The sequence below is a fragment of the Varanus komodoensis genome, unplaced genomic scaffold (assembly GCF_004798865.1).
Source record: "Varanus komodoensis strain SLA01 unplaced genomic scaffold, ASM479886v1 scaffold77, whole genome shotgun sequence".
Lineage (NCBI taxonomy): Eukaryota > Metazoa > Chordata > Lepidosauria > Squamata > Varanidae > Varanus > Varanus komodoensis.
Genome location: NW_025336442.1, coordinates 1,996,159 through 2,017,478, shown reverse-complemented (window position 1 = coordinate 2,017,478; position 21,320 = coordinate 1,996,159). Strand labels below are relative to the sequence as shown.

The 21,320-nt window shown below is 58.0% G+C and overlaps 2 protein-coding genes across 9 annotated transcripts in view; one reads left to right on the top strand and one right to left on the bottom strand.

The window, feature by feature from the left end:
- Positions 1-11,529, top strand: part of NUP188 (nucleoporin 188) — a 41,482-nt gene extending 29,953 nt beyond the window's left edge. For both annotated transcript variants that reach the window (XM_044453101.1, XM_044453100.1), the window contains exons 30-44: positions 361-556; positions 1,159-1,233; positions 2,485-2,570; positions 3,347-3,492; positions 3,836-4,017; positions 5,127-5,327; positions 5,829-5,921; positions 6,046-6,204; positions 6,555-6,692; positions 7,275-7,349; positions 8,493-8,702; positions 8,955-9,086; positions 9,598-9,671; positions 10,260-10,389; positions 10,841-11,529. In XM_044453101.1, the coding sequence (XP_044309036.1) occupies positions 361-556; positions 1,159-1,233; positions 2,485-2,570; positions 3,347-3,492; positions 3,836-4,017; positions 5,127-5,327; positions 5,829-5,921; positions 6,046-6,204; positions 6,555-6,692; positions 7,275-7,349; positions 8,493-8,702; positions 8,955-9,086; positions 9,598-9,671; positions 10,260-10,389; positions 10,841-11,014 (2,071 nt within the window). In that variant the 3' untranslated portion in view covers positions 11,015-11,529. The remainder of the gene's footprint in view (positions 1-360; positions 557-1,158; positions 1,234-2,484; positions 2,571-3,346; positions 3,493-3,835; positions 4,018-5,126; positions 5,328-5,828; positions 5,922-6,045; positions 6,205-6,554; positions 6,693-7,274; positions 7,350-8,492; positions 8,703-8,954; positions 9,087-9,597; positions 9,672-10,259; positions 10,390-10,840) is intronic.
- Positions 11,530-12,786: 1,257 nt separating this feature from the next.
- SH3GLB2 (SH3 domain containing GRB2 like, endophilin B2) overlaps positions 12,787-21,320 on the bottom strand; it is a 33,665-nt gene continuing 25,131 nt past the window's right edge. For 4 of the 7 annotated variants that reach the window (XM_044453133.1, XM_044453135.1, XM_044453137.1 and 1 more), the window contains 5 exons: positions 19,471-19,494; positions 17,659-17,748; positions 17,155-17,255; positions 15,568-15,835; positions 12,787-15,207 (listed from right to left, as the gene is read on the bottom strand). In XM_044453133.1, coding sequence (XP_044309068.1) covers positions 15,100-15,207; positions 15,568-15,835; positions 17,155-17,255; positions 17,659-17,748; positions 19,471-19,494 — 591 coding nt within the window. In that variant the 3' untranslated portion in view covers positions 12,787-15,099. Of the gene's footprint in view, positions 15,208-15,567; positions 15,836-17,154; positions 17,256-17,658; positions 18,788-19,470; positions 19,495-21,320 lie in introns of those variants that run through there. The other 3 variants (XM_044453136.1, XM_044453132.1, XM_044453138.1) reach the window with 3 other exon arrangements.

Genomic DNA, 21,320 nt, shown 5'->3' with positions numbered 1-21,320 from the left:
GATGAGCACGTGCATTCATTCCTGTTGCTATACAAAATGATACAGCGGTGAGCTGTATTACTGGGGCTGCGGCCGTTACAGCGTAATTGCCACCTAAGAGAGCCAAGGCACAGGGCCAGTAGTGCATGTGCGTTTGGCAGCTGCTCTAGGATGCCTGCGCGCTAGCAAGCACTGGCTTCTGCAGGTGGTGCATCACCGCACCATGGGATCCTCCCCACGGCTTCCGGCATGTTCCTCGCACTCTTTTCATGCTCTGTAGCACCCTTCCAACCGTGCCTGCCTGTGTAGACGCTTGAGCCCTTCTGTCAGTCCAAGGGTCATTGAAAGACTTGCAGCTCCTGGTGTCTCAATTGCATGCAGGGGCTCTCTGGACCAGTCCCTCACAGACATGCTGAAGAAGTTTTCCACAGAGAAGCGCTTTGCTTATTGGTCTGGCTACGTGAAGTCCTTGGCATTCCATGTGGCAGAGACAGAGGGCAACAGCTGCACTTCCATGGCGGAGTACAGGATGCTAATTTCTGCCTGGCGGATGATGCTCATTGTTTCTTCCAGCCACGTGAGCAGCTTTTTCTTCTTGTGCCCTTTGTCCCCAAAGTTTAAGGGATGGCAGCTGGAAGAGGGAATAACTTAGCTAGGAGCAGCAACAATTTAATAGGTGTAGCCTAGGAGATTAGCACAAGTCAGCTCTGCGTTTAAGTAGAGAATGAAATGTGGTATGTAGATTAGTAAAATCAGTTACACCAGGTAACTCCAAAATTGTTCCATTTTGGAAATGGTAAGGAAAAGGCAAGCGAAACAATAAAATGTCTGGGACATCTTCCCCATGAATTTGGGGCATTTTAGCTTGTGTGGGGGCATGATATAGATCCGGGGACTCCAACTTATTTTTGGTCAGTGGGCAGCTTGGATTCCGAGAAGGATGTTGGGATCTTAGGACGTCTGTCCAAACAGGCATCTGCCGGCACCCGTAGTGACTTGCGCACAGTAGTCGAACAGGTGTTCCTGGTTCAGAGGCTGTTCACACGGGGCCCGTGAGCAGGGGGGTGCCTGCTGGCCGCCCTTCCATCCTCTGCGTCTGAGAGGAAATCCTCCCATGCAGCGGAGGCTTTCGCATGGTGGTTGCAGCTGCCACTTCTTTACCGACTTGGGTCTTCTCAGGCTGACATCATGCACTTGACTGACTCGGAGGTCCGGCCATTGTTCCTGGATGTCCTCGGTGGGACCAAGGCTTTGGTGAGTGTTTCCACTTAAACATTAGCAACTTAAGGGAGCTTTCAGTGTGGCTTGGATAAGACCACTACTGAGAATGATGGAGAGATTCTAGGCCTCTTAGCATAGGAGGCAGGGTCTTCCTTAGGTGTAAGAAAATCCAGTAAGAGTATTCCTCTCTTACGGCTGTATATTTCATTCAACTGGTTGAGCGAATGTTTGGAGTGATTATATCCTGGGCACAAAATTCACAGTAGCTGTGAAAGTAAGGGGCAGACACATACAGTGTAGGGCCAGTGCACAGTGGCTGTGTAGGGTCATGAACTTCTCTTCACGCTTCTAGGTGTCTTTTCTCAAAAGGCAGCGTCCGTTCAGGTTGCCCTCTAGTCCATTCCAGGGACAAATCTCATCTCCACCTGGAGCCGATTTCCTGAAGTTGGGGAGATGGAGGCTTAAACTGGCCTCTTCCCATCCTCACAGGGATCTGCTCTTGTGCAGTTCAGGCAGGGGTCAGAACCTCAAGCCCTGGGCCCAGCCTTGGACTCCCCAGAAAGCCATGCTCTTCCTCCCCGCCCCTTCCCCCTTTCCTTCAAAGGTTTGTGGGTTTCCCAGCCTCCGTGCCATTCCCGTCCCCACACATTCTGAGCACGCAAAATGTCCATCTGAAGGTTTAGTTTCTGGCAAAGAGAGCTTGCGCTGAACTATCCCAGTGCTTTTGGCCCTGCCCAGTTTGCTGCTGGCTGTTCCGCTGCTGGAATGCACCCTTGAGCACTTCCCTGAGATGGAATTCAGCCCTCAAGCTGAATTAGGTCCCCCACACGCCCACAAAGCTGCTGCAAAAAGCATTCATTTTCCGTTTAAGCTGTGCTTAAATAAGCGCCCAGACAGTAACTGTTTGTGCTGGCGGCAGTTGAAATGCACAAGCAGCTCTCCTTGTCACCTGGTACTCAGGAAACACAGGACTTGATGGCTTTTCTGGCATACCCCAGAACGTCAAATCCCTCCTTTGAGATGGCCGCGTTACTCCCTCTCTTTCCTGAAGCAAGTTAAAATAATTTCAGTTATACTTATGGAAATAATTTAAAATGCTTCCTCCCATTATCACCTCTGATGGCTGGCTGCTTTGTATTTTGTTTTTTTCAAAAATTATTTTATGATCTATTTAAGCTTTAACTGACACTTTCTTGAGCTAATGTGCCATACTGCTGTAGAAGCTTTATACTGCGATGCAGTGTTAAGATCTTTCAACTCCATCGCAAATAAATTTCTCCACAGATGCTGGTTCCCACTTCGGTGCGCTGCCTGCAGTTAGGATCCATGCTCTGCACTCTCCTGCTAATCCTGCTGAGACAGTGGAAGAGGTAGGTGTGTTAGGCAAGAGGACTCAGGACAGTGCGAAAGGACTCGGTGGCGGTCCTTGCCTGTGCGAAGCCCCGCAACGGCCCTCCCACCTGGTGTGGTGTCAACCTGACGTAGGCAGCCCACTGGCAGCAGCATGTTCCAGACACCTTTCTTGCCTCGTCCCTCTGACTTTAAGTTGTAAAAAAGTTAACTTCTCCTTACTGGCAGCTAGACTTGCAGCAACATAGGCCTCTGTTGGCACTAAACATGCTGGCTTCAGAAGAGTTCGTTTAGTTTGCTGGGGCTCAGCCTCCAGTTCTGCCCTGGACTCGGTCTTGTGGGCCAAGTCAGTTAGGCTTTTCCTCCATTTTGGGCTAGTGCCCAGCAGAGTTTCTCAAGTTTCAGTTACAGAAAAGGACAAGGGATAATAATCTTGAGAAAGCACAGAAAGGGGCTCCGTCTCTGAGGGAAGAAGCATGAGCAGGTTTCCACAATCCTCTGCCTTGGTGTTGGACTACGGCTCCCATCACCTCCAGCCAGCGGGCTGCTGTCTATGCTGTCCGGCACTGATGGCCAGAGAGCGCCAAGGTGGGAGAGACGGCAGTGGCACCTGGGCTTGCGCCTGCCCGGAGCTGTCTCTCTGCCTCTGCCTTGTCCCAGAGCCAGGACCCCGAGCATCCGCCAGGGCCGTGGCGGTGCTGAGCGGCAGGGTGGCGCATGCTGCGACGAGGTCTCTCAAGTGCTTCCCTTCCCTTCCCTTCCCTTCCTCATGCTCCCTCCCTGGCCGTGCCGGCAGTGAGCTGGGCTCTGTCGATGCAATCGTAAGTTCCTTGACGCAGATCCTGGAGGGGGTGCTGCAGGCTGACCCCCAGCTGATGGAGAAGACCAAGGCCAAGGTGTTCTCTGCACTGATCACCGTCCTGCAGATGAAACACGTGGAAGGTAAGAAGCTGCTGGTGGAGGGACGAGCCCCCACCCCGCCCTGAGTCTTGCTGTCCCATGGCATGCCCTTGGCTGGGAGCAGGGGCTTGGGACCATGGCCCCCGTCCAGCAGGGGCTGTGGTCGGGCAGGAGGGGTGATGAGCTCGAACGGGTATTCTGCTCCTTTGGTGAGTGTTAGGCAGTTTTTTGGGCAGAGAACTGTCCTCGGGTTGCTCCTTTGCAGAATGCCAGGTGCACCGAGAGAGCCTCCTGCCTCTCGCATAAAAAGGGGACAGGGCCCTGTTCAGCCTGGGTCGATATGTAGCACGTGTATCCTCCTGCTTTTCTCTGCTCTGGGTTACAGTGAGTGAGATCCCACAGTACTCCCAGCTGGTTTTGAGCGTGTCTGAGACGCTGCAAGAGGAATTCATCGCCCTCTTTGACCAGACGCGGCACTGCCTGACCTCTGGCGACCCTGTGGAAGACAAAGACAGCATGGAGACGGACGATCCCCTCCGGCATAAGCAGAAGGACCAGCGGGATGGGGCACGTGGCTTTTCACAATCCTTAGCATTCCCGATAGTGGAAGCAACCGTAGTGAGCGTGAAAAGTAGTCTGGCTAAAATGCAGTGGTTTATCAATTTGCCTCGGGGTAGATTCATTTCGGAGGCTGGTGGGCACATCTGACGTTCTGAGAGAGGGTTGTGGGTGTTCCACAAAATGCGTGCGATGTGGGGGGGGCCAGCCCCAGTGTGCTTCCCAGAAGGGCGGTTTTGCAGATGGTACGTGTTGAAGCGTTCTGGGGCTGCTGTTTCCCTGGCTGTGGTCCTGAGGAGGCCCCCGCCCCTGAAAGGGCCCCTCTGGGAGGGGACAGTCCACATGGTGCTGAAGGGAGGCTCTCCCCCAAAGCAGCTTCGGGGAAGCGCAAGGCTGCAGCAGAGGTGGCACAGGGGAAAGGTACTGTTCAGCAGGTGCCTGCTTCTTGCCCAGGTGCAGCTAATGCCGTGTGTTATTTGACCATCTGGGAGCTTCAGGATTAAGCAGGGATTGAACCCGGATCTGCTAAGGCTAGTCATAATAAAGGGGATGCTTACAGACACCTTTCCCGCCTCGTATTCTCCAGATGTGCTGGACTGCAGCATCACCAGCTACTCTAAAAACAGTTTCCGCTCCGTTGCAATTGGCTCAGAGACTGGCTCCATTTGCTGGTTGGCAAAAAAGCAGCACAAACGGAGGATCTTATTTGGGGGTGTCCCAGCTAACCCCATGGAAAAAGCTGTTTTTGGCCAGGTGGTTCCAATTTTAACTGCTGCTTGAAGACACTCTCAAGCATCCGACAAAGGATAAAATGGTTTTCATTCATCTCCAGAACTGAATATGCCTGATTGTTCTTTTTCTTATTTTATGAATGCTTAATTAGATGCTTTAAGGCAGAACTGCATCCCTCACCCATTAGTGCAAGGAGCTGTTCCCCAAAGAAAGTCCTTTACAAATGCCTTTGCTCCCTCTACTTTTTCAAAAGGATGCTACTTTGTTTCTTACTGTGAATGAAGACGGGTCCCCAAAAGCATCAGTTGCAGTAATAGTGCTTCCGGCGGGGCCCTCGGTGACCGCCGTGTCCTTCCCTGACCCACTTTGCCTCCCCCTTGCGGCAGGTGTGTGTGCTGGGACTGCACTTGGCTAAGGAGCTCTGTGAGGCCGACGAAGAGGGAGATTACTGGCTGCAAGTCACCCGCAAGGTCCCCATCCTGCCGACTCTCTTCACCACTTTGGAGATCAGCTTACGAGTCAAGCAGAACCTGCATTTCACAGAAGCCTCGTTGCACCTCCTGCTGACCTTGGCCAGGACCCAGCAGGTGAGCAGCACAACGGCCTCATCCTGGCAACACATCGGGTAGCTACTTGGTTTATGTAGTGCTGGGATGTCCAGCTTGTCAGGAGCAGCTGCACTGGGAATGGCTGTTGTTAATAACACGAGGGGCCCTGTTCTCTCTCTTCTGTGGCAAGGAGCTCGCCCTCAATTGCCACTGGTTGCTTCTGGACTTCAGCAGCATCTCCCCTCCACGTGTGTGTGTGGGTGGGGGGGCGATGAGGACCAGTAAGCTCTCCACACGGCTTCGATGTGCCTGGTTCATAGTGGCTGCCTCTCCCAGAGGCTGAAAGGGACAGACGATTGGAGGGCAGCGAGCACACGCCTCCCGCCAAACCCCTGCTTGGCTTTCAGTGAGGAGAGCCTTGGCAAGGGGCTGCCTGGTGGCAGATGGGCTGCCCGGGAGTCGGAATGGCTGTTTGGATTGTCTTCTCCGCCTGGCCAGAGGCAAGTGTCCTTCCAGCAGTGATGGATGCCTCTCTTGCAGGGGGCAGCAGCCATTGCTGGAGCCGGCATTATGCAGAGCATCTGTTTGCCCCTCTTGAGCGTGTACCAGCTGAGCAGTAATGGAACTGGCCAGGTGAGTGGCACTTCTCTTGCCCACATCTTGCTGTGACCTAGAGATTGCGCTGCATTAACAGTAAGCCTTGCTTATTCTCGGAGACCCCTTTAACCATAGCTGGTCTTCTGAATGGGCTGTGCAGGTGCCCGCATCCTCTCGGAAATCTCTGGATGCCCCCTCGTGGCCTGGAGTCTACCGGCTTTCCGTATCACTGATGGAGCGCCTTCTGAAGACCCTCCGTTACAACTTCTTAACTGATGCTTTGGACTTTGTGGGAGTCCATCAAGAAAGAATCCTCCAGGTTTGTTGACATGAATGGTTTAGTTCGTTCACAATGTTTGCAAGCCCCTCTTCAAAACAAGCAGATTCCAAGAGTTGATAGAACAGTGTAGCAAAATTAAAAGCAGAGGTACCAAATGACAGCAGTGCTTGGTAGCCCTTCAGAAGAACGAGGCCTTGGGTAATGTTTTTGAAAGTCTGCAAGAACACAGCAGCTTTGAGCCTTATCAAACGAAATTGAAGTTTGATTGCAGGAGGAGGGAGGCAAGATACTTGTCAGAACATGGTGAGAAATGGGGGAGTTTTCAGTATTCCTGTAGCACAGAGAGAGAGAGGCGCCTTCTCTGAGGGTCTCGGTTCCTTTCTTCCCAGTGCTTGAATGCCGTTCGCACGGTCCAGAGCTTGGCTTGCCTTGAAGAAGCGGATCACACTGCCGGCTTCATTCTGCAGCTTTCCAACTTCATGAAGGAGTGGCACTTCCACCTGCCCCAGCTGCTGAGGGATGTGCAGGTAGGGAGCACCTGCCGCCACGTGCTCCCGAAGAGCTGCGGCACTGGGCTGGCTGGGGGACGAGCAGCAGCTCTGGCGGAGGGGGGGCAGCTGGGAAGGCGCTGCCCTTGTGGTGCTGGAGCTGCTGGGTCCTTCCCGTCACATCGGGGCTGGGACTGCAGGCCCAGCCCTGCCTGCAGTCTGCACCTGGCTCACTTTGGATGCCCAGCCAGCCAGCCTGCTTTGCAGGGCTGCCCTGGCACGGGCTGTTCTCTCAGCTCCTGTGCTCTGTATGCCCTCCCCAGGGGCTGCGTTACTGGCAGGAGGGCCTCTCTGGAGGCCATGCTGCCCCCACCCCTCGGCCTTCAGCCGTGGCCGCCACTGGGAGGCAGCCCTCGATAGCTCTGGAACGGAGTGCAGCTGAAGAGCCTCCCTGCCGCTGCTTTACCTTCCCTAGTGAAGTTTGGGCCTTGAAGGGGCTGAACACTACCTTAAGAAAGCAGCCAGAACTCTGAGTGGGGATACTTTGGATTCTGCACCCTCCAGATGGGATGCTGCCATTTGCTGGCAGAAGCATCAGACTTGCTTTCTCCTATGCTTCAGGTGAACTTGTGTTACCTGTGCCAGGCCTGCACCTCATTGCTGCACAGCCGCAAAATGCTCCAGCACTACTTACAGGTAAACTTTAGAACAAGAGTCCTGTTCTCATTGAGGGGTCGGCCAGGGTTTGGATGTTCCCGCTTCAGACAGCATGTAGAACGTGAACGGCTTAAGGGAGAAAGCTGCACCAGAACCTTTCTCCCTGGCTTGCTAGTGTTCAAGGTGGGCTTGGTTTTCTGTTTCTTTGGGGGAGTGTTCTGCCATCTGAGCCTTTATTTGTGGTTTGAAATCATACAGCTCAGATGTGGGTTGGCCACCCCCCTGAGAACTAGGCCTTTAATTCAAACTTAATAAATGTAAAACAAAGCAAGATGGCTTGCAACAAAATGAAAACACACATTTTAAAGAATTTGGAACAGTTCATTCCGTGCCCTGCACTCTGGGATGCTCGAGAAGAGATCCTGTCCTTCCTCTTTGTGACAGCCTTTCCGGTACTTGCAGAGTGCCATCCCACCTCCCCTCAGGCTTCTCTTCTCAAGGCTAAATTTCCCCAGTTCTTTCCATCTCTCCTCATAGGGCTTTGTTTCCAGTCCCCAGAGCATCCTCACTGCCCTCCTGTGAACCCTTTCCAGCTTGCTTACATCTCTCTTAAACGCTGGTGCCCAGAACTGAACACAAGTGAGGCCTCGGCAGTGCTGAGCAGAGGGGGACTGGCGCTGGGAGTGATGCTTCTGTTGATGCAGGCCTTGGCAGGCAGGCAGCTGGTGCTGACAGGCCAGAATCCGCCGGAATCTTGAAACTGCAATAGGTTTAGGTGTGACAGCGTTTCCAAGGAAGTCTTTCTGTACTTGCTGCCATTGAGTGGTGCCAAGCGAGGTTTGCGCTCACTCGCTCTCTCTTGCTCTCTCTCCGAAAACAGTGTCCAAATTCTGCACCTAGAATGATTGAGGAGAGATGGGCAGGTGTGTGCATACAGTGCAACTTTGACTAGGCTGACCAGCTGAGTCCCTGCTTGGGTTCCATCGTTCTGCACCTTGCTGGAGGGAGCTGGGCGCTTAAGGGCCGGCCGGCTGGCGGCCAGCAGCATCTTCACTCACCACACACTTGTCCCCAGCAGACACCTTGTGTGAACCTCCTCTGCACTGGTGCCGGTTTTCACACTGAGCGGGGCTTGCCCGGTTCTCTCTCCTGCCCGCTTCCCTTCCTGTGTCTTCCTTTCAGACCAAGAACGGCGAGTCTCTGCCATCAGGGGTCATGCCTCGCGTCCAGAGACCCCCGCAGGCCTCGACCAAGCCGCCAAGCCCCGAGACGGAGGCGGCAGAGCAAAAGGCCCTGCGCATGGTGCAGTACAGCCTCTTGAAAATCCTCAGCAAATCTCTAGCGGCCTTGCGCCACTTCACCCCTGATGTCTGCCAGATCCTCCTGGACCAGGTACGGACCTGATGCCTGCTCTTACTTGTCTCCCCCGACCCGTTTCTCCTGTGCCGGACGGAGCTCACGGAGCAGAGTTTGTGCCTCTCCATGCAGAGAAGCGGGTGGGGATGACGTCGTGGGAGGGAGAGGCCCGGGGAGGCAGTGGGCTTGGTGGAAGATCCTGCAGACAAGACGTGGCGCTTCCACGACTCCTGTGGTGCTTGGCTTGGGCAGCCTCATGGAGATGCATATTCTGGATTCCCCTTGCAGTCACTGGACCTTGCTGAGTACAACATCCTTTTCATGCTGAGCTTCACAACTCCTGCCTTTGATTCTGACGTGGCCCCGTCCTTTGGGACCCTCCTTGCTACTGTCAATGTGGCTCTCAACATGCTCGGGGAGGTAAGACTTCAGAGGGAACCCTGTGGCGAGGAGCCCGGGAGGACTCCTGGAATGGGGCTGGGGGCTCCCTTGGGCCACTTGGTCTCCCGGCTGCCTTTGCTGAAAGGCAGAGACAAGGGAGGGACAGGCAGCTTTGAAGCAAGGGTTTTGAAGGAGAAGCCTCGCTCCTTCAGGAGATGTGATCTCACCTTTTTGGGTAGCAAAGCCTTTGCAGTGGTGTATCGATTCACCATTCTTGTTGCATCGGTAGAGTAACTGATGCCTGACCTGGACTCTTTCTGTCCTGCCTTCCCTAAATGAGTGGCCTGGCATGGGAAGGGAAATGCTGTGCCTTTCCTGGCTGTCAGAAGCCCACGGAGCTTTTCCTAAGACACGTGTTTAATAAGAACGCTGACCTCTGGGCTCCATTGCAAGTGCCAGACCTGTCTGGCATTGTGGGAGACGCCAGCGGCTCGGCCAGCGTGCCTTCGCCAGACTCTGGCTGTAGCACTGCCTTTCCTTCTCCCCAAAGCTGGATAAGAAGAAGGAACCTTTCACTCTGGCGGTGGGACTGGCCACGCAGCAGGAGGGAAGCAAGACACTCAGGTAAGGAGCTAGGTGTGCTTATTGCCCCGGGTTAAGGCAGTAACCGCTCTGGCACCTGTCCCCTTGTGAGGTACAGGTTGCTGCTCCTAACCAGTTTCTCCTCAAGGCTTCCTTGGCTTGTCTGCTTCCCCATGGGCCCCAGCCAGTGTGGCAAATAATGAGGGCTGCTGGGTGTTGTAGTCCGCACCTTCTGAAAAGACTGGGTGACTGAAAAAAAAAAGGTTGACCTGCAGGAATGGAACCCTGCTGGCACCGAGGAAGTGGTCCCCGAAGGGCCAGAAATATAGTTGTCGCTCCTTCTGTCCCTCCTGACAGGTGAGACGTGTCATAGGTGGTGAAGCTGAGCATTACTGGAGGAATTAAAACCTATATTAGGTCTTCAAGAGGAGGCTGGCAAGCCCTGTGTGTTGTGTAGCCCTGCGACACTAACCGCCTGCTGTCAACGCAGAGGGCCTTTAGCAGGGCTGGGAACTCCTGGCATCCCCTCGAGGCCAACCCAGCTGGAGGGCGGCGGGTTGGGAGGGCTTGGCGGAAGTGGTATCACTGCTGATCGCCGTTCTGCTGACCAGGTGTTTTCTCCTCCTCCAGGTCTCTCCTTATGTTTACGATGGAAAACTGCTTCTACCTGCTCATCTCCCAGGCTCTCCGATACTTGAAGGACCCTGCGGTGCACCCACGGGACAAGCAGCGGATGAAACAGGAGCTCAGCTCTGAGCTGGTAAGTAGCCAGATGCTTTGCAGTGCTCTCCCCACAAGAAGCAGGCACTCGACTCCGCTGTTGTGCTGACAGGCGCAGGCATCTGCAAGGAATGTGCGCCTCCGAAGACTGTCTCTTTTTCCACATGTAAGAGTCAGGAAGAGCCCAAAGCAAGCAGCTTTTTTTTTTTTTTTTGGGTGGGGGTGTGGGGAGCGCAAGCCTGTCTCAGGTCCAGGGCTAAATTCCGCTTCAGAGCGGCTTTTGGGGGCACACTCCAGAGGTGGGCAAGAGAGGGTGGGACCAAAATGCCAGCACACTTTAGCTTGGAGCTCCGAGTGCCTTTTTGAAACGTGGGAAAAAACTAGGCAAAAGCTGGGAAATCAGCAAAATATTGGTGGTCAGGAAGAAGGGGGTGTGGTTTCTGCATTCTGGTTTACAGTTTGAGGGACCTGACCCTGCACCATCTTTTCAGAGCACTCTCCTCTCCAGCCTGTCCCGGTATTTCCGCCGTGGCGGCCCCTCTTCCCCTGCTGGTGGCGTTCTCCCCTCTCCACAAGGAAAATCGTCCTCCTCCAAGCTTGGGCCTGAGGGGCAGGAGCCGCTCTTCCAGCTGGTACAGGCCTTCGTCCGACACGTGCAGAGATAAATGCCGCTCGTCCACTTCCAGAGTTCATTTCCACCCGCTTCTGGCCACCCGCTGTGCCTCTGGCACAAAGAGGAAGAGACTCCGGCCCCCGTACTGAGGAGAGAAGCCTCTCAGGATGTGGAACGGCTCGGAGACAAGGCCTTGTTGTGTGTGCTGCGAGTGAATTGGGCTTTGCCTGAGCGAGCCGCTCCCTTCCCTTTTTGCCCATGGACAGCCTGGGAGGGGAAGAGGCTGGTGGCCCCTCCCCAGATCCCGATCCTTCCTGGATCGGGCAGCCACCTCTTGGTAGAGAGGTGCCACCTCTGTGGTGAAGCCCGAGGACACCGCGGCCGCCTCTCGGCTGCTTCCCCTTAGGGGTACCTGCGGGACCACTCGCCGCTGCTCATGCCTGCAGAGCGCAAGGGAGGCGATTTCACAGCTGGCTTCTTCTCTGAGGTCCGAGTTCCACTGCCTGCCCCTCACCTTTTGTACTCCTTGTTCCCTATTTATACTGATTAAAATGTTTCTAAACAATACTTTGGAAATCAAAGTATGGTTTGATACCGCAAATGTGGTGCTGTGTCGTCGTTTCTCAGTTCAGCGGCTGCCGTGATACGGAAGCCGCAGGAGCAACTGGGAGCGGTGCGGCAGCGCCATTAGCCTCGGCAGGGGCTCAGACCGGTGCTGGGACCGCTGCCGAGTCCTGCACAAGCCAAGCCAGCTGTGCCTCCTGCTCTGGTTTGCAGCAAAGGTCCTCCCTGACCGGAGGACGGACCGAGGGCAGCCGTGGTCCAAGGCGGAGCTGGAGCGGCGGGGGGGGGGGAGTGCGCTGGACGGGGAAGCTGGAGCCCTCGGGTCGAGGCCCCGCTCCGGCCACGAAGCTCGCTGGGTGGCTGTGGACCAGCCTCTGACTTTCAGCCAGCCCTCCCACACAGGCCGGTTGCAAGGATGAAATGGAGAGGGGGAACCAGGGAAGCTGCCTGGGGGTTCCCTGCAGGAAAGAAGGTAGCATTTAAATACTACCAGCAGGGTTGCCGACTGCACCTGACAGTGCTTTTCCCGCCATACAGTGAAGAGGATGGGGGAAGCTGGTCCCCTCCAGCAGAAATTAATACTCTGAAAAGAGATGAAGGACAAACCTGAGTGCAGCTTGGCATCCTCGTCATGCTGCCATGGTTTGGGTGGCAAGGGCAGCTGGTACGACTGACTTGCATTCTGCTCCTCTGGGAAGGACCTCCAGGTGGCTCAGTGGCGGGGGCCTCGCCTTGTGTGCAGAAGACCCGGCTGGGCCCCCGGCAGCATCCTTAGAGAGGGCTAGGCCAGGGTCCTGCCAGAAGCTCTGGGGCCCTTGCTAGCAGCCAGGAAGAGGCCCGTGGCCTGTCTGGGAATAGAGCAGTTTCTGTGTCGGGGGGGTTTTAAGGAAGAGCCCGTTCTTGGGTGGTCCACACGGCTGACGACTTGAGAGAGGCTGGACTCACTTGCAGAGCTCAGTGCGGCACGAAAACCTCCGGATGGTCCGGCTGTTTCCATCTGCTTCTTCCTTAGACCTGCTCAGGCTAAAAGCATTTCACCAGGACCGCCACGGGCTTGTCAGCACTGTGCTTTGGCCCCAAGAACGGCTTCCTGGGGCAGGGCAAGGAGTAGCTGCTGGGGTCTAATAGCTGGGGGAAGCTGGGAGTGGCAACACAATCCGTCTGAAGAGGCGGCGGCTGGGGAAGGCGGAACCGCACTCTGCAAGCTACACTTACGCCAGCACAGCCTGAGGAAGGAAGAGACTGGAGGAAGGTAGCAAAGTGAGTTGCATGTATAAGTTTATTAGTCAAAGGTAGCAGTGACAAGAGCATCAGACCTTGCTGTTTACATTTTGCTCCTCGCCCAAAACATTTCAAAGGACTGCACAGCAAAGTAAAAAGTGGAACCTCGGCAAAAATACAAGAGCCCAAAGGAAAGGGTTGACAGGTGTTCCTGGCTGTTCAGGGGCCAGACAGATGCCACAGCAAACGGGGGTGCAGAAAGGTGGCTTTTAGGGGAACTCGGACCAAGACAAGACCATGCAGGAGATGAGCGTTCAGTCAGGAACATCAGTGGCATTGACAGGCCGTTTGTCAGAGAGGAAATGGTCAGGAGGAGTTTGCGTCATGTCAGCTATCGCAAAAGGAAGCAGGCAGCACACTGGCTTCACCCCCGGGGAGAGCAGTGGGCCAGCTGCTGCCCTCCAGATCTCTTTGCCAGCAGCTTCCATCACACAGCATCATTTGCCAGGCCAGCTAGGGCTCATGGGAAGCACAGGCCCCAACACCTCCCGGGCCACAAAGGGCTCCGAGCGAGAGGGCCTCCATTAACAGGTAACCAGGTGGCCAGGAACGGCTGCCTTGAGCTCCCTCTCCAGGTTCATTCCGTCATCCCCCAGTGCCAGAAACACCAGTGTCCTCTCTCAGAAGTGGGGTTACAGCCGGAGACCCCAGGGACGAGGGAAGGAGCTTTCTGCCCCCTCTTGACTGCTGCCTCGGGGGGCCAGGCCACCCACGCTGCAGCGTCAGGCAGGAGCTGACCTGAGCCCCGGTGGAGCCTCGGGAATGAGGAGAGTCCCCAACGGAGCGAGGCAGGGGGCACAAGCAAGGCATTCGCTGGCAAATGCCCGCCATGGGCAGCAGGACGGCTCACTGGACTGGCTCCTCCTGGTGATGAACCAGGACAAAGGCTCAAGGGACGGCTCAAAAGCCACGCAAAGAGGGTGTCGCACACCGTTGCGCCTGGAATGTCAGGCCGTGGGGAAGGTGCTCAGGGTTTTCACTTGCACCAAGCTCTTGTCTTAAAGGGGTGTCCCCCTCCCTCCAGAGAAAGAAATATGGCTTACTCTACACCTGAGCCAGGTGATGGGGAAGGAGAGGCCCTTGGCAAGGATGGGATCTTGCCGTCTGATCAGCACCCCTCCCCCCCCGAGTTTCTCCGCTGCTACTCTGAGTACAAAAGCAGAGCAGGCCAGATAAGCTGTCCAGCAGGGGGCCCTTCCAAGCCTGAAATTGTCCCGGAAGAGAGAAAACCCCCAGAACGGAACTGATCTGTAACCAATGTAAAACGCTAGTTAGTAAACGACCTGGGGGCAGGCAGGTGGTGGGGGGAGGGATAAAAGCAGTTCTTTGGAAGTGGGTGTAGGGGAAGATGGCAATGTAAACTCAGCAACGCAGAAAAGCAAACGGTATCAGGACCTGAACTGGCAAATCCAGCCCCAAACCGTAACTAGCCCCCTCTCCCAGTTCGTCTGGAGTGTGCCTCGTTTTCCGGAAGTGCCTCCAAATCCACCGCTGGCCGAGGTGGTCACCTGTGGCTCTTCAGAGGTGTGGGCCTACAGCTCCCATCATCCCTCACCGCTGGCCAGGGCTGACGTAGGTTGTGGTCCAACACCTTTGAAGGGTCACACGTTGCCCAACCCAGGAAGCAGAAATGCTGCCTTCCAGGAACATCTGAATATTCCTCTGGAGTTCTTGATGTCTCATCTGCCCTCAGTTTGTAACACCTCTGTGAGAATTCTGGATTGGGCTTAAATCGAGAATTAAACCTGCCCTGCAGCATCTTACGCACTCAACTCCAGTGGAATACATGTAAGATGGCCAGCAGGAGGCCTGAGAGGAAACAAGCCGGGACAACATGGCTAGTGGAAACCACAATAGGAAAAGAGAGACGCATCCAGAGATAGCTGAATGCAAGAGAACGTCTGTGCAGCTTGAACGGAAGAAATACCTGTGGCCACGAGAGCAAGCGGGGCAGGGCTGTCGGTGCGCCTGTCAGCCAGCACAAAACGGCTTCTCTCTCCCCACTCTCTCTGCCAACTTTCAGAGCTCCGACTGGGTGGACGATGGACAAGCTCCATCTTGGAAGCGCTGGAAAGGCCGAGGAGCTCCCCACCAGCGTGACCCAACAAGTTACCAGCAACTTCTCAGTCAACTCGGCGCCTTAATCCACACACTAAGTGAGCAAAAACAGACCTCGGATGTTCAAGCGGACGTCAGTGAAAGAGTCAAAAGCCTTTCAGGAGTGAAGAAAAGAGAATGGCCAGGACACAGGAAGGGATGTGGCTTGCTTGGAGAATTCCTTCCCAGGCAGACTTAGCTGAGCAGTTCTAAGTAGGTGACGGGGACCTTGCCTTTTTGGTTGCCCCTCTCTCCTACGAGCCAGTCGGGGTCCATCCCTGGCAGGCTGTACACAGTGATCATCTGAGCGGGGGGGGGGGGGGGGGGAGAGAGAGAGAGAGGCATGCTAGTGATCCACAGTGGCAAACCATGACGCGCAGGCGCTCAGTCACCCCTGCCCCAAGGAGGGGCAAGCTGCACCCCACACATCCTGGAAATACATCCTCTGGTGACCCTCATGCTCCCCCCGTTTCCTGCTAGTGCTGCTGTCTGCTCCTGTTGCGAGGCGTCCACCCTGCTCCCCAGCTCTTATCCCCCACAGGAGCAGGGGCTCGGGCCCCTTCGAGATCGAGCCGGCCAGGACCCTCTGCTTTGCCACGCGGCACGCGGCCTCATGGCCGGAGGATCCCGTCTCCTGCGGCTCCTGCGAGAACGGCAGCTAACCTCATCCGAAAGCAGGGACAGCTCAGTGCTGTCTGCGGCCTCGTAGTCGTACAGCACTCGGGCCTTCCGCGTCCCGCTGGCCGTGGGCTTCACATCACTGGGACTGAGAGCCTCGACAGCCGGGGCAGAGCCGGGCGCGCCAACGACGGTGGGCACCACTGGAATGACCGGCACCGCGGGGCCTGTGGCGGCGGCGACAGCCGTGGGGGAAGCAGTGAGTGGCGGTGGGGACGTGGACTCGGCGTTGCCCACGAATGTTCCTGGAAGCCTACGTGGGGCAGGAGGAGGAAGGGTTACCCCTCCCAATCCTGCCAGGCAGTGCGCACACACAGCCTTCAGCCTCATGGATTCCCGTTTCCTTCTTGAAACATGCAACCATTTCGAAGCTTATTTAACACAGGAAAACCTCAGAGATGAGAAGGGCAAGCATGGGCACCCCACCAACCCTGGGACGTATTTTTCCTCTCCCATCCTCATCCTTTTTTCCTTGTGTGTCATTTTTTTTCAGATTGTAAGCCTGGCTTTCTCAGCCGTTAGAAAGGATGTGAAATGCAAAGTACATCTTTTCAATGTAGCCTTTTACAAGGTGCCATTTTAATGTTTTAAGGCTTTAAATTGCTGTGCGCTGATTTGTGCAGAGCTGAATTCTATGACAGCGAGCCATTTTATGAGCCGTCCAAGTCAGCAGGCAGAGAAAGCAACACGCAACACGCAGCCCCCCCCCCCCCCCCCCCCCCCCCCCCCCCCCCCCCCCCCCCCCCGGCCCCACTGTCGGCCCCACGGGATGCCGTCGGTCGCTTACTTACATCTCTCCTCTGGAGCTGGGAGCAGGGAAGCAAGAGCAGACAGGACAGCGTGAGGGACCTCCTGCGGCACCAGCAGTGCCTGCGAGTGCTGCAGAGCCAGCCGCCTTCGAAGGGTGGCTTCCGGCCCACACACGCAGACGGGCGCCCCCTTCCCCTGCCTTCCCACCCCCCAACCACAGGGTGCCTCCCTGGCAGGGACATGCTCCTCCCCTCTCACCGGAAGGTGGAAATGCCTCTTCCAAGTGGGCAGACCGGCAGCAAGAGGCCTGAAATAACGGGTATTTGGCCCTCCTCCCGGCTGAAGCGCAGCCCCGAGGGCTGAACCGGGACGGAGTTCGGGCCGAAAGCTGCGAGCCCTGGCTGGGCCTACCCTGGCAGCAGAGGGGGCTCCGCACGGACAGGAGGTGTGTGGCATCTTAAACGCTCCAGTGCCTGAGCCGGTGCTCTGGGGGGCTTGGGGGGGCGATGTCTGATTACAGGGGTTTTCTACAGTTTTGGGCAGAGGAGATCTGTGCAATCAGCTGCCACCGGACCCTTCTCAGGAGAGGTCAGAGCGCGAACCCAGCACCGCTGCCATGCAGGGCCTCCAGCCCGCCACAGAGCTCCTTCCCTTCGTCGGCCTTCCCCAGCGTGGCCCCCGCCGGATGTGTCCAGCCACGCCTGGCAGCGGGTCCAGCCTGCCACCCGTTAGTCTGGCGGGCTCCAGGAGAGGGCCGGCTGCCACGGAGCCCGAGCAAGCTTCCCGCAGGGACGCAGAGCCGCAGCGCCGCCAGCGCCTCACCTGCCCAGCTGCTTCTGCAGGTCCAGCATGTACTGGTGACACTGCGCATAATACGCCGCCTGGGCCTCTGCGAACTCATGAAGGCAGCGCAGGTGGTTGATCTGAAGGAAACGGGAGAGGAGCCGCTCACCGGCGCTTCTGGACTGGCGCGCGGCTTCGCTCCACAGGGCTGGAACACCGGCGGATTTGGGGGCCCGATCCAGATGCCCCTGCTCACCTTCGCCGCAGGGAGGACCCATCCCGAGGGGAACGTGGCGTGGGCGCGCCCCTGGGTGTCAGCAGGCGCCGTTTCATTTCCGTGGGAGGCACCGGGTGCCCTCCCAGGACACACGCGAGTCCGGCTGAAGGCTTTGGTTTGCCCCGTGAAGCCAGGGCCCTCTCCAGCCTACAGAGCCCGCTCAAGACGCTAGCTCGGGATGGAGGGCCACTTGGCGCCCCCCCGAGGGCCCCGTTCCCTGCAAGCCCCCCCCAGAACGGAGCCCCAGCCCCCCCGCGAGGACGCACGTGCGTGCTGCTGATCCCCTCCAGGAGGAGGCGGGTCACTTCCGCCTGCCGGTCGAATTCCGTCTGCGCCAGCCGCAGCTCGTGCTCTGCCTGTGGAAGATGGAGACAACAGACAGACAGACGCGAGGCGGGTGATGAGAGGAAGGGAGGCGGCGGCCACGAGGGGCTCCGGGCCAGGCCCCCAAGGCCCCCCGGTGGACGCGGCCCAGGCTGGGGCGTCCACCCACCGCCGCCGGCCCCCTCAAGCCAAGCACACGGAGGTGGCCCGGCAGAGCCAAGGGAGGCGGGCCACGTGCCCCGTGCTGCGAGTCGGGGGCGCCATCTTGGGAGCGGCCGGGCACTCACAAAACGGCAGTGCGGGAGGCATCGCTCGCTGCCCAGGCCACTGCCATGGCGGAGACGTTTCGGGAAGAGTCGCTCCCCCACAGCGGCACACGCCGCTCTCTGGAGCCCAAGGGCCGGTGGTGCTGGGCTGGCGCTCCTCCCGGCGGGAAGCCCGTTCGCCATGTCCTTTGTGCTGCGGAGGACTCTCGACGGCAGCAGTCTGGCAGCTGGAGGGCCGCAGGCTGAGGAGGGCGCCTGGGCCTCCCCCTCCTGCACTGACCCACCGAACCTCCAGAGAAGGGCCGGGCTGGGGCGGGGGGCCCCGGGTCCCAGCCCCCTCCCCCACCAGGAGCCCCTCCCTTGCACTCTTAGGGTTGGGTTCAGGAGCTGTCTCCTGCCAGGGAAGCTCCCTCCGCCCGAGCCCCCCGTCACTGTCTCTTGGTGCGGCGCTTTCAGGGGAGCTGGATGGGCCTCTGTCAATGCAGCTGGCCCAGCATAAACCTGGATCCAACCCCGGGACTGCGCCCACCCATTGCCAGGAATGCTCCTGTGAGAATTTCTCCGTGTTTTCATGTTCAGAACTTCAGGTTTCTGCAAAGTCTCCCACAGTTACAGGGGGATTCTTGGAGACTGTGTGGGGGTGACCCCCTACATGTGGGTCAGGGAGTCTCCTACTTAGAGATGGTATGCCTTCCAAGAGGGGCTCTTCCAAAACCCACATTAGCCTGCCAACCAAAGGGCAAGTGCGAGTGGCGAGCTTTAGCCTGGCCAGAGAAAGGTCGCTCTGCGGATTTCAGAGGTTTTCCTGTGCGCGACCCCCCCCCCCCCCCACTGACGTGCGTGTTACAATTTACTCTTCTATGTCAGGACTACTTTACGTGTTACATGATGGCAATCCACAGCCAAGCGTGGGACCTCGGTGGGTACCTACAAGCTGCGACATATATAACTTACACGCTTACATGCGAGACACGATAAAGGACATCGAACAGCCATTCTGCCCAGGTCGAAAGCTGCACAGGAAGGACCACCGCACGCATGCATCTCTGGCGGTGGGCCACAAGAAGCCGGAAGCAGCACTGGCGCTGTGGCCCCGAGCCGGTTTGCTCAGGTGGGTAGCAGCTGTCCCAGAACTTCCCGCAGGACAGCCGCTGGCTAACTCTCTTGCCCGGAGAGGCAGTGCTGCAGGGGCTCCGCACACCTGGCGCCCCCCAGACCGCTCTGCCACAAGGCGGGGTTCGGGACAGCTGGAGGGCCCCGGGCTGAGGAAAGGCGTGGGGCCCTGCATCCAGATCTGGCTGCTGGGGTCTCGGGGGGCAGGGTGCTCGGCCAAGGAGGAAAGGTGTCGCAGGGGGCTCTGCAGGCCCCTGGGAGTGGCCGGAGGGGGCCAGGGAGCCTCCCGGGTCTCTCCCGCCAGCCCCCCCACGTCCTGAGTGGGGACGGTTCTGGGAAAGGCACCGAAGAGCCGGAAGATGGCTAAGTACTTACTTTTTCCACCTCGTCACTCCAAAGCTGTGGGGGCCACAGAGCAAACAGGAAAGGAGGTCAGCGTTGGGAGACATCGAAAGAGCAACATTCCAAAATGACACTGCCGTCAGCGATGGAGACGCCTCACGAAACGCCGTCAGGTTTGCACCAGGGTGGGGGGCCCGTCCCCCAGCAAGGGCGGCAGCCGGCAACGCTCAACGGGCGGGCGGGCGGGCGGGCGGGCCCTGTGCAGGAAGTCCACCTCCCCCCACGCACACCAGGGCACCCCAAGCCGCCGATGGGAGCGCTTCCCCCGGGGCCTGCCGGACTCCCTCCCGCTCCACGTTTTGCTTTCCTGAGAGTGCAGGATTGGTTGGCAGCCCATCGGCGCGCAGCCTCCCTCTTCCCCCAGGCTTCTGGGAGCGCCCTGTGAGCCGCAGCCCAGCGTGGAGCTCCGGGCAGCTGCTGGGCCTTCCGGGGGGCCTCAGACTCCGGGTTGCGACTCCCCTCGGCAGGGCGACGTCTCGCTCAACTCCTTTTACTGCTGCTTTCAAGCATGCGTTGCACGAATGCTTATCCCATAGCTACACTGGGCTCCTTCTGTGTACTTAACTTGGGCCCAGCTGCACTGCGCGTGATTTTAAGCCCTTCTGCTGGGCGTTAGTCCCCCGTCTGCAACCTGCGCAGGGACGACCGCTTGTCGGCTGCCTAAGTGACGAGCAGCGAGCACCCCAGGAAGTTGCCTCAGACCCTGCGGCCCGGCGGCCAGTCCAGAGCCCTGCTTTGGCAGCACCCATGGCCGTGCCCCGCAGGGACGCGAGGGGAGGGGGCCGCGTCGTGCCCTCTCCCGCCGCCCAGCAGGGTCCTCCCACTAAGCTTCACTGTCGGGGGAGTCCGGACAGGCTTCAGGCAGGGTGGACGTCGCCTCCCCATGACTGGCTACCCATTTGGGCAGCCTGAAACGGGCAGAGGACTAAACAGGGAGGACAAGGCTCTCCGCGGCTACCAGCCCCGAGGCCTGCAGGCTGTCCCTGGGATCAGAGGCGGTTGCTGGGGAACATGGGCAGAGGGCGCTCTTGTGCTCCCCTGCAACGAGAATCAGAGGGGAAAAGCCTCAGACCACCTAATCGACGCTCAGCCAAGCGCGGGCTGGAGCTGCGGCGAGACGGCCGGCCGGTGAAGGGCATGCATGCGCCCCAGGTGCCAGCATGCAGGCCGGCAGCGGGCGAGCGGGGGGCTCCCTAAAAGAGGGGCGGCTGGCGCAGAGGTGGCCAAGCCAGAGGCCTTCCTGCCGCTATTCAGGCAGGTCCGCGTGGCCGGGTGTTGCTTGGTTACCCTGCTTTCGACCCTCGATCTACTGCAGCTGTCGCCCGGCTGCTTCCACTTCACCTAGGACTGCAGGCTGCCCAGGTGCGGCCTTTCCTGACAGAAAGAGGGAGAGCGCCGGCCCGGCCAGCCCACTGCAGCCTCGCAGAGGAAGCGGCCTTCCGTCGCTCAGCGGCCCCCGCCCTTGCGGCCCGCCCCCCGCCTCCCCATGGCTGACCCGGGGCCGTCTGGGGCACAGCGGGGCCGTCTGCGTGCCCCCGCTGGGATCTGGGACCGGACACCCAGCACGGCACGAACGCAAGCACAAGCACAAGCAGCAGAGCCAAAGCGGGCAGGGGGCACCCACGCTCCCACAGCAGGATCCCCAGTCCCGGCTGCTGCCAGCGTCAGAAACTGATCTCGCGGGGGCGGGGGGACAAGGTGGTTGTGGGCCAAACATTCGGGGTTGGAGGTTAGGGACGGGTGTGAGGGATTAACACTGCCGGTGCAAGTACTGAAAAAATCAAGAGAAAGCTTTTCGGTCACAAGGGCCTCAGAAGTGGCAG